The sequence below is a fragment of the Phyllostomus discolor genome, chromosome 1 (assembly GCF_004126475.2).
Source record: "Phyllostomus discolor isolate MPI-MPIP mPhyDis1 chromosome 1, mPhyDis1.pri.v3, whole genome shotgun sequence".
NCBI lineage: Eukaryota > Metazoa > Chordata > Mammalia > Chiroptera > Phyllostomidae > Phyllostomus > Phyllostomus discolor.
The window spans coordinates 190,650,989-190,663,205 of record NC_040903.2 but is presented as its reverse complement, the minus strand read 5'-3'; the positions used below and the strand labels follow the sequence as shown (position 1 = coordinate 190,663,205).

The 12,217-nt window shown below is 35.5% G+C and overlaps 1 protein-coding gene across 6 annotated transcripts in view; it reads right to left on the bottom strand.

Annotated features, from left to right (window-relative positions):
• GPHN (gephyrin) overlaps nucleotides 1-12,217 on the bottom strand; it is a 456,579-nt gene that overhangs the window by 370,285 nt on the left and 74,077 nt on the right. For all 6 annotated transcript variants that reach the window (XM_036011094.1, XM_036011095.1, XM_036011096.1 and 3 more), the window contains exon 2: nucleotides 9,990-10,068. In XM_036011094.1, coding sequence (XP_035866987.1) covers nucleotides 9,990-10,068 — 79 coding nt within the window. The remainder of the gene's footprint in view (nucleotides 1-9,989; nucleotides 10,069-12,217) is intronic.

Below are 12,217 nucleotides of genomic sequence, written 5' to 3'. Positions count from 1 at the left end.
CAATCCTGCCTTCATATTTAATGCCATGATCCAAGGAACCAAAATATCATTCAATCAGATTGTAGTGTGAAGACAAGTATACTAAAGCAGATTAGGCTGTGTTTCAGAACAATGAAGAGTTTCCACCAAAGATGGTAAAATTTGTAAAGTACTTAAAGGTAAATAAAATTTTGATGTCTAATAAATTTACAATCATATACATATATTTTGTGCAATCTTATCTTTGTTCTTAAAGATGAAACGCTGTTATCAAGCACTAATGATCTACAATATGCATTTAAACTAGCAGGTTTACTGTTGTTATTGTTGTTTTAATCACTATCCTGCATTTCCAATCTGGTATATTCTAATTTAAAGGTTTTTTTTAACCCAAAAGCAATCGTTTAGATGAGGTACAACAAGATCAGTAGTAATACAACGGAAATAATACAATACAAAATAAAGATGATAAATTGATCAATATGTTGTTGTCACAGAATTACTATGTACCTATTTGTACTTTATAATCTCCATAATGACAATGAAAAGAATTTCTGTTGTACTAAATAAGTACCATAGTTTTATACCGTTTACATTACAATATACCAAAGTATCACAGTGATGAAACATAGATAATACCTTGTCTTTTTTTCTAAGTAGATGAGTTGCATCAAAATCATTATTAAAGACAAGATGTGAAGAAGTGAAGTTCAATTAAAAATACCAAGAACATATTACCTTAGTCTCATAAAAATGGCTACTATAAAAACCCCCCAAAACCTAAATGAACAAACAAAAAATAACAAATATTGGTAAAGTGGAGAAATTAGAACACTTGTGCATTGTTGGTGGGAATATAAAATGGTACAACTATTAGAAAAAACAGTATGGTAGTTCTTCAAACAAAAAAACCCAGAATTACCATATGACACAGCAATTCTACTTCTGGGTATATAACCAAAGACGTGAAAGCAGGTTCTCTCAAGGAGATATTAGCACATACATGTCCACAGCAGCATTATCCACAATAGCCAATATGTAGAAGCAATTCAGAATCCCCTGATGGATGAATAAATAAAGAAAAGATGGCATCTTTTTTTTTCTTTCTCCTTTTTCTTAAAGAAGACCTTTATCCTTTCTTGTAATATAGCTTTGGTTGTTATAAATTCCTTTAGTTTTTTCGTGTCTGGGAAACTCTTCATCTGTCCTTAAATTTTAAATGATAGCACTGCTGGGTAGTTTTGGTTGTAGGTCCTTGCTTTGCATCATTTTTAGTATTTCATGCCGATTCCTTCTGGCCTGCAAAGTTTCCGGTAAGAAATCAGCTGACATCGTTATGGAAGCTCTCTTATAGGTAATAACTGCTTTTCTCTTTCTGCTTTTAAGATTCTCTCTGTCTTAACTTTGCATTTTAATTATGATGTGTCTCAGTATAGGCCTCTTTGGGTTCATCTTGTTTGGGACTCTCTAAGTTTCCTGGACTTGTACCTCTATTTCTTTTACCAATTTAGAGAAGTGTCCTTTTTTTTTCCCACAGAGATTTTCAATTCCTTGCATTCTCTCTTCCCTTTTGGCACCTCAATGATGCAAATGTTGGAAAACTTGAAGTTGTCCCAAAGGCTCCATATACTATCCTCATGTTGGGAACCACCCTGCCTGGTTTCAGAAGCTGTACTCCCCTGTGGCTAAGGCTGAGTAAAAAGACCTTGGGACCCTAAGCCACTAAGGAGACAAAGCTTATCTCCCTGGCAAGGGTGCCACCCCTGCCTGCTTTACTTCACACTGCATGACCCCCCAGTGGATGACCAGTTAGCAAATGATGGGTAAGATTCCTCAAGGGAGGGACAACCTAAGACAGGCATGATCATGAAGGAGCCTTCAGGGAAGGACTTGGGGGGAGGGGGGTCTATAGAAAAAGGGGGTGATGGACCCTTGCCCCTCAGCTTTGACATAGCCCGATTCCTCATTCTGTCTGTAATAAGTCTCCTAACCTCTTGGCTGCCTTACTTCCCCTACCTGACTTAAGCCTGAAACAATCCTGGAGGTAGGTGTGGTCCTGTGCTGGAAAGGGCGGGTTCCCCCAGGGGTGATCAGGCCTAAGAAAGAATGCAAAAAATCCTATGAAACCTACTTTGCTAATACACTCAATTTAAATGACAAGGGTCCAAGCATGAAAGGAGATTGTTTCCCCAAAGTTTTATGGCCCTTTATCTATCTGACCCTGACTCAAAATAAGCTCTCATAGTTCTTTGAATGTAATCTATTGTTTGATCATTACTGCCTGGCAATGATTCATGAGCTTTATGTATATGCCCTGTATTTCTATTCAAAGTAAACCCAATAAAAGCCATTGAGGAACAGGCTCCTGGCCCTTCTCCTTTGAGAGATCGGCCACCTTTCCTCTCCAAGCAGATGATGTCTTGGTAAACTTATTCTCATCCATGGCAGCTGGGGTACCCTGCGGGCAGAGTTCCCCCACATCCTCATTTTTTTATTCCTTTTTCTTTTTGCTGTTCTGATCAGGTGTTTTCTGTTTCCTTATCTTCCAAAATGCTGGTTTAATCCTCTGCTTCATCTACACCATTGTTGATCCCCTGTAATGTATTCCCTATTTCAGTTAATTATTCTTCATTTCTGACTTTCTTTTTTATGATTTCCCTGTCCTTTTTTTATGCTGTTGAAGTTCTCACCTAGTTATTTGAGCATCCTTTATAACTATTGTTTTGAATTCTGTATCTGGTAATTTGCCTGTCTCTATCTCATTAAGTTCTTTTTCTGGAGATTTCTCTTGTTCTTTCATTTGGGACCTGTTTCTTTGTCTCATTTTGATTCCTTCCCTGTGTTTGTTTCTATGTATAAGGTAGAGCTGCTACATTGCCCAGATTGTTAGACTGGCCTTATGCAGTAGGTGTCCTGTAGGGCACAGTGGCACAGCCTCCCCAGTTACCTCAACACGATGCTTCATGTATAACCCCTGTGTGGGCTGTGTGCACCCTCCTATTGTAGTTGAGGCTTGATTCCTGTTAGTATGTAATTGGAAGGGATTGACCCCATCAGGTTGTTTGGCTGCAAGCACTATCCATAACCACTATGGAGGATCTGCTGTGCAGGTGCCAACCATACAGAGCAGACTTGCTTCAATGGTGCTTTAGTGACCTTTCAGTCCATTCCTTGAGTATTCCACTCATGGAGGTGGTTGGGTTGTAATCCAGCATGGTCTAAAGATGTCAACTGGGTTTACTGGGTGTGGGGCCTTCTGGGAGGTGCAGACCAAGGTCAGCCACCACCTGTACCCTGACAGAAGACACCAAGCATAAGCTAGAGAGCAGTCTGCAAATAGTTGCCACTTGTGCTGGGCTTGGAAGTACATGGGAGAGGTAACCTGCTAACTGAGGCTGGCTGGGCTAGTGCCAGGAATAGGTCCACAGATGCTGCTTGTTTGAGAGATTTTAGGGAAATTGGAAGCATGAGCCAAAAGAGAGCTGTTTATATGAAAAAACCACTAGAAAAGGCTTTTGTGGGCCCACAAGTAGGTGGAGCAGGGAATCACAAGCACAGGGAATCAGTATTAGCCAGATTGATGGAGACTCAAATATGGTGCCCACCTGCTTGTTCTGTTGTGGGAGGGCTTATCAAAGGTACAATGGCCTGTGCCATCACTTCTGTCAGGCAGAAAGCTGCTCACTCAGCCCTAACTGTGATGTCAGACAATTCAGTTCCTCCCTGTATGTCTGTGGTGCCTTTCAGGCTGCCTCCCCAGTGCTGAAGCTCAGGGCAAGTAAGTCCAGGTAAGTCTGTGCTCAACCCTTTACGAGGAATGCATGGAACTCCAGACACCCTTACTCAGCCATAAGTTTGGGGGGCTGCTCTTCCCAGCACTAGAACCCAGATTCAGAGTATGAATTAGTCACTTTTGGTTCTGCCTTTTTATTCTACTCTGAGGCCATAAACCCTTCAAACTTCACACACACACACACACACACACACACACACAATTAAGCTTTATCTCTGTACTTTGTCCAAAGAAATTCAGTACCTGCTCATTTATCTGATTGAGACATGCTACAGATTGCTCTGAGTATCAATACTCGCCAGATAGTATGTGTTTTTCCCAGTCTATTTTTTCCATCTCTCTTTATTCTGTCTTCCTTTCTAATATATTAGTTATTGAAATACCCAATTTTCTTTACACATCAACACATTTCAGCATCAGCAGTTCAACAAAACTACAGGGCATATTAACATAGAAAGCATTCATTCAATATTCTAATATAATATATTATTAATTATAATATATTAATAATATAGATTATAATAATATAGAATACTATATTCTAAAATAATAATATTTTTGTTTGAGACATTCATTAAAATAACATAAGTATACAATTTTTTCAACTGTTACTCTAGTCTGGAGTACCATCAAATGCCAGTGAATTTTTTAAGGAGAGGAGTTTTGTAAAAAAGTTATTTCCAACAGATTTCCAACTCAATGCTATAACAAAAATTCAACTCCATATAGTGTACATGAATAAGTGAACAAAGTAAAAACTTATGTCATGAGTCTAACACAGAAAAGAGGTTGCTGGCTTAAAAATAAATCCTCACCCATGTAGTAGGTACTAAGTAAATATTGCTATAAAATGATGACTCAGAATAAAGTACTTCTTATCGTAACAACTGAAAAACATACATTGTTTTTTTCACACTGGGCATGTCTTTCCCTAAAGACTTTTATTTTGTGGCACAAAATATTTATTATATTTTTTACCAATCTGGTTAGAAAATAGGTATAATTTTGATCAACTTACAAAAAAGAATAATAGTAATTACCTACCCTTTTTGCTTCAAAGTGATTTTTTAAAATTTTATTTTAATTGTTGTTGTAGTACAATTTTCTTTTACTCCCATCCCAACCCACCCACCCAGCCTTCCCCTTCTCCCTCCCATTTCCACCCACCCCTAGTTTTTATCCATGTGTCCTTTATACTTGTTCCTGTAAACCCTTCCCCTTTTCCCCTGAAATTCCCCTGAAATTCCCTCTCCTCTCCCCTCTGTCAGTCTGTTCTTTATTTCACTGTCTTTGGTTATATTTTGCTTATTTCTTTGTATTGTTGTTTAGGTTCCTGTTAAAGGTGAGATCATATGGTATTGTCTTTCACTGCCTGGCTTATTTCACTTAGCATAATGCTTTCCAGTTGCATCCATGCTGTTGCAAAGGGTAGGAGCTCCTTCTTTCTTTCTGCTGCATGGAATTCTATTGTGCAAATGTACCATAGTTTTTTGATCCACTCATTTACTGATGGGCATCTAGGTTGCTTCCAACACTTGGCTATTGTAAATTGTGCTGCTATGAACATTGGGGTGCACAGATTCTTTTGGATTGGTGTTTTAGGGTTCTTAGGATATAATCCTAGCAGTGGAATTGCTGGGTCAAAAGGCAGATCCATTTTTAGTTTTCTGAGAAAATTCCATACTGTTTTCCATAGTGGTTGTACCAGTCTGCAATCCCACCAACAGTGCACTAGGGTCCCCTTTTCTCCACAACCTCTCCAACACTTGTTTGTTGCTTTGTTTATGATGGCCATTCTGACTGGTGTAAAGTGGTATCTCACTGTGGTTTTAATTTGCATCTCGCTGATAGCTAGCGATATTGAGCATCTTTTCATGTGTTTCTGTGTCCTCTGTATGTCCTCCTTGGAGAAGTGTCTGTTCAAGTCCTTTGCCCATTTTTTAATTGGGTTGCTTGTCTTCTTAGAATGGAGTCATGTAAGTTCTTTATATATTTTGGAGATTAAACCGTTGTCTGAGGTATCATTGGCAAATATATTTTCCCAAACAGTTGGTTCTCTTCTTATTTTAATACTGTTTTCTTTATTTCTATTTTCTTTAGCTGTGCAGAAGCTTTTCATTTTGATGAGCCTATTTGTTTATTCTTTCCTTTATGTCCCTTGCTCTGGGGGATGTATCAGTAAAAATGTGGCTGCATGAAATACCTGAGATTTTCCTGACTATGTTTTCCTCTAGGACTTTAATGGTGGCATGGTTTATATTTAAGTCTTTTATCCACCTTGAACTTATTTTTGTGTTTGGTGTAAGTTGGTGCTCAAGTTTCATTTTTTTTGCATGTAGCTGTCCAGTTTTCCCAACACCATTTGTTGAAGAGACTGTTTTTACTCCATTTTATGTTGCTGTCCCTTTGTCAAATATTAATTGACCATAGAGACTTGGGCTTATTTCTGGGCTCTCTGTTCTGTTCCATTGGCCCATGCGCCTGTTTTTATGCCAGTACCAGGCTGTTTTGATTACAGTGGCCTTGTAATACAGTTTGGTATCAGGTATTGTGATCCCTCCTACTTTGCTTTTCTTTCTCAAAATTGCAGCAGCAATTCAGGGTTGTTTATGGTTCCATATAAATTTTTGAAGTGTTTGATTTGTGTCTGTGAAATATACCATTGGTACTTTAATAGGTATTGCATTGAATGTGTAAACTGCTTTGAGTAACATGGGCATTTTGATGATGTTAATTCTTCTAATCCATGAAGATGGTATATGTTTCCATTTGTTTGTGTCTTCCTTAATTTCTTTCTTCAGTGTTGTATAGTTTTCTGTATACAGGCCTTTTACTTCCTTGGTTAGATTTATACCTAGGCATTTTATTTTCCTTTTTGCTATATCAAATGGGATTTTTTTTCCTGATTTCTGTTTCTGCTGTTTCATTGTTGGAAGGTTTCTGGAAACAAATGAAAATGAACTCACAACAATCCAAAATTTATGGGACACAGTGAAGGCAGTCCTAAGAGGGAAGTTCACAGTGATACAGGCCTACCTAAAAAAGATAGAAACATTTCAAACAACCTAACCCTATGTCTATAAGAATTCGAGGTAAAACAACAAAGACAGCCCAGAGCAAGTAGAAGGAAGGAGATAACCAAGATCAGAGCAAAATTAAATGACATAGAGACTAACAGCACAATTCAAAGGATCAATGAATCCAGGAGCTGGTTCTTTGAAAAGATAAACAAAATCAACAAGCCTTTAAGCAGGCTCATCAAGAAAAAAAGAGAAAGGATCCAAATAAACACAATTAGAAATGAAAGAGGAAAGATTACAACTGACAACACAGAAATACAAAAGATTGTAAGAAATTACTATGAAGAACTGTATGCCAAGAAATTCGAAAACCTAGGTGAAATGGACAAATTTCTAGAAAAATATAATCTTCCAAAACTCAATGAAAAAGAAGCAGAAAGCCTGAACAGACCAATAATAGCAGAGGAAATTGGAGCAGTAATACAAAACTCCCGACATACAAAAGTCTGGGTCCGGATGGTTTCACAGAAGAATTTTACAAAGCATTTAAGGAAGAGCTAATCCCTATTCTTCACAGACTATTCCAAAAAATCCAGAATGATGGAAGACTCCCAAACTCTTTTTATGAAGCCAGCATCATACTAATCCCAAAACCAGATAAAGACACAACAAAGAAAGAAAACTTGAGGCCAACATCGCTGATAAACATAGACCCTAAAATTCTCAACAAAATATTGGCAAACTGCATCCAACAATACATTAGAAAGATCATATACCATGACCAAGTGGGATTTATCCCAGGGATGCAAGGATGGTTCAATATTCACAAATCAGTAAATGTAATACATCACATAACCAAAAGCAAAGACAAAAATCACATAATTATAAAATAGATGTGGAAAAAGCATTTGATAAGGTACAGCACCATTTTTGATAAAAACACTCAGCAAAGTGGGAATAGAGGGAGCATTCCTCAACATAATAAAGGCCATATATGAGAGACCTACAGCCAACATCATACTCAATGGGCAAAAACCAAAATATTTTCCACTAAGATCAGGAACAAGACAAGGTTGTCCACTTTCACCACTTTTATTCAATATAGTATTGGAAGTTTTAGCCACAGCGATCTGACAAGAAAAGGAAATAAAAAGCATCCAAATTGGAAAGGAGGAAACAAACTGTCATTGCAGATGACATGATAGTGTACCTAGAAAATCCTATAGACTCTGCTAAAACACTGCTAGATCTAATAAACAAATTAGGCAAAACTGCAGATACAAAGTCAATATCCAGAAATCAAAGGCATTTTTGTATACTTAAAGACTTTTACAAAGTAGGAAATATATCTCTAAAACATAAATTAGAGTCACTAATGGTAAATTTTCATAATTCTTAAATTTTAAAAAAAGCTCTTTCTAAATGCATTGCAAGGGTTAGAAAAAATCTTTGTTACTAGATTCTTACAGTGTAGGCTAATGCCTACTTATGAGAATTATCCTAAATTAAAATACTATTTGGCTACTTCAAAACAGAAAATTCAGAATTATTTTCCTCATCCAATGCAATAGTAATCTGAGATAAATTTTTCTTAGAATACTAAGATTGAATTTAGAATTCAGTTATAAGTTACATGATAAATATTCTACATTCTGGAAAGAAGTACCAAATTCTCTCAAAACACTACAACTCATTATAATCTGCTATTGAAATTTTTGTATCATTGAAGTCCACATAAGCACACTAGTTTTCACAGTGATTGCACTAAACAGAAATATAATCCTACTGTGCCAGAATTACACCTTACAAATAATACAATAATGAAATTATTTAATTTATTCCTTAAAAATGGGTAAAATCTTTCCAAAAAATTATAAAGTTTCCTCCCATATCCATAAGAAAAGTAGAACCACTCATGCAAGAAAGTATTATTCAATATTCATTTAGGAGGAATACTTATATTCACATATCTTAATTAAATATTTATAGGACTGAAAGGACAACTTTCAATCTTCATTGGAATAAAAATCATGGAAAAAGAATACTGGCAATTCTTTTGATGAAGAAAAGAGAGAGGTTAAAAAAAACGTTGAGAGAGTTGGTTTTGGAAAGTCATATCTGAACTGATTACACTAAAAAATTGAGTATTCAATTATTTTCAACAGTCTATCTTGTGACTAAACTTTTTTAAATGAGTGAAAAAATCATTATGGAATCAATAACCTTCAGGTTCAACACATTTTTGTTTTTTTTTCCTCACAACATTCTCAATAAATTACAAGAGTTGTGGGACTGTAGATTACATGTGATACGGAAGACTAATTTCCTGTTAAAATATATTTTACTGAATGCATTATGCATCATTAAACAAAGCACCTGACAGCACTCAATTTTGTTTTCTTTGCTGCCCAAGGCTTAACTAGTCCTGATTCTTTTCCAAAAAAAAAAAAAAAAAGGTGTTCTTCCTGGGAAGCTATTATCATGTAGAAGATAGTGAACATAATTTCCAGTAAATATACAACTGCAAAAAAATAAATAATTTACAAAATAGAAAATGACATTATATTAAAGTACATGTTGATAAAGAATGGGTTGACAGTAAGCAGGAAATTAAAAATTGAAACACGTAAAATTCTTCAAAAACCTTGTGCTGCATACAGCTTTCTAATGTAAAACATTAGAAATACATTTGATATATTCAAATATATTATTATTAAAACTATTATTTTATATTTGTAATTGTCTTACAAACATTATTATAAGTTATTCAAAAAAATGCTTAAAATTGATGTGAATAAATTCAATCTCACCTTCCCAAGCAAAGAAACTAATCATCTTCTCTGCTTAGTATCTACTGTCCTACTGGAAAGATATCAGCAGCCATTAGCCATATCCCTTGAAAGTCAATTATTGATCTAACACTGTCCCTTCCTCTCATATCTCTTACATTTCTAAAAAGTAACTATATCTCTGTTTAAACTGTTCTATGTGCTTCACTATATGTAACAAAAAAAGAATAAAAAGAAATAATGTAAACTTGTAAATAATCTAGGTGGTTGAAATTAAAAGCCAAAAAAAAAATTATTAAAAAAAAATTGTTCAACCTTAAGTCAGTTCTCAGTTACAACTCTTTTGAGAAAAGTCACACCAACCATAGACTTTTAAATAATAATTAATATTAAAAGACAAATACTCACAAAGAAGGATCTTGTACAAGATCTTTGAGATTTATCCCACTGCGATCTTCTGCGAGATTCCTGAAGCAACTATCACTCACTAGACAAGAAAGGGGAAACGAAAAATTAATTTTTGTTTATGTTTCATTTAAATCACTGCTGATCAAAAGGAATTTTGAAATTAAAATTGGCTCTCAAAATACACTTTTTCCAAACAGCAATCTTGACCAATATCTGGGCCTAGTACATTTAGCAACAATATTAATATTCAATAACAAACCAATAATCTAAAAACAAACTTTATATAAATATAATACATAAAAGAGTAACATGTGGGCCTAAATTTTGTTTTTATTTTTACAAAACTAATTTACCATCACACAGCAGCATGTCACTGCTTTTACAACAACTAGAAGAAAGATAGATTATCTCCCCAAATTATATTTTTAAGTTTACTGTAAGGCAATGAAAGTAAAATGGATAAACTAGGAGAAAAGTGACATCTAATCTTAGGTAAACTGAGTCTCCTGATTGCTTTTATGTTTCAGAGATTTGCCATTTAGACACAAACTAAGAATCAGAAAGAGTGGCACTACCAAGAAAAGGAGAAACCAGCATAGCTCTTTATGGTTTATGTGCTGGTATAATAGATTAGAATCTAATGGAACCCCCCAGACCAGATAGTTTTCTCCTAAGAGATCTACTGAGGACTGAGACTGCACAAGTAGACTGGGAAAGAAGGAGAGGCTGAGCTAGAGGAAAAAGTACTGTTTTCTGTAGTGTTATGATGAATAGAAGTCAAAGGCATACTACACAAGAGGTGATGCCTACCACTTTTAGTATAGAATTTCGACAACTCTTTCCTCAGAACATTTGCTCTCATCCAAAAAACACCCTACCTTGAGAGGGGGATGAGAAAATGGAGGCAAAACCCAAAAGGTGGAGTAAAATCTCCCACAATTTCATAGTCCATTAAATACAAAGTCATACTGGAGAGAAATACCTGCAACCCAACAGGTCTTGCCCTTAAGACATTTAACTAGAGGTAGACTAGGTATATCTAAAGCTGTAATTCAAATCACCCAGCTCAATTCATGGTTGAATAGAGGGGATTAGCACTTCATTTTTTTTCTAATATAGGAGAAAAATAACATTTACATCAATCTGTCATCCTATAATAAACAGTGTTTGGTACACCATAATAATTATGGAGCACAGGAAGGGACACAAAATGTGAGTAATAACCAAGAAAACAAATAACATCTATTAGCTGACCCACATATGACACTGATTTAGAAGACACAGAAGACAATAGAAGACGGTAAGATTTTAATGGAAGTTAAAGATGGAATGGAAACATGTTTGCTGTATAAGAAAACAAAATTTCAATAGATAATTTAAATCAATTGAAAATAATATGATCTCACCTATATGTGGAACCTAATGAACAAGACAAACAATCAAGCAAAATATAACCAGAGACAGTGAAATAAAGAACAAATTGGCAGTAACCAGAGGGGAGTGGGGAGAGGAATAATGAGGGAAAATAGGGGAAGGGCCATCAAAGAACATGTATAAAGGACACGTGGACAAAGCCAAAGGGGGTAGGTTTGAGAGTGGGGGCATGGTGGGGTAAAAAAGGAGATGACTATACTTGAACAACAACAAAAAAGAATTAGTTGTTTTAGAACTGAAAAATACAATATGTAAAACTGAGAAATCAGTGGGTGGGTTTTATAGCTGACTCAACACAGCAAAGCAGAGGTTAATGAACTTGAATAGACAAGCAGATACCCAACTACAGCAAAGAGGGAGAAAAACAAATGAAAAAAACAAAACATAAGAGACATGTGGGAATCAAAAAGCCCAATGTAATTGCAGTTGAGGAGAGAATGAGGATAAAGTAATAGCTACAAGTGAAAAAAACAAACAGCTAAGTATAACAAAACTGATACAATACATTAACTCACTAAGGAAATATAGTCAACCCAACACCGAAAAACATGAAAGAAATATCACATCCAACTGTCAAATGGCTGAAAATCAAATATAATAAGGAAATCTTATATATAGCAAGGGGAGAAAAAGAACACATTACCATCAAAAGAAAAGCAAAATTTACAGCACAGTATCCAACATAAACTATGGTGCCCAGAAGACAACGGAATGACATGTTTCAGATGCTGGGGGACGAGTGCAAAATCTGAGAACCTAAATCTATAATTCAATAAAATATCAATTCTAAAATT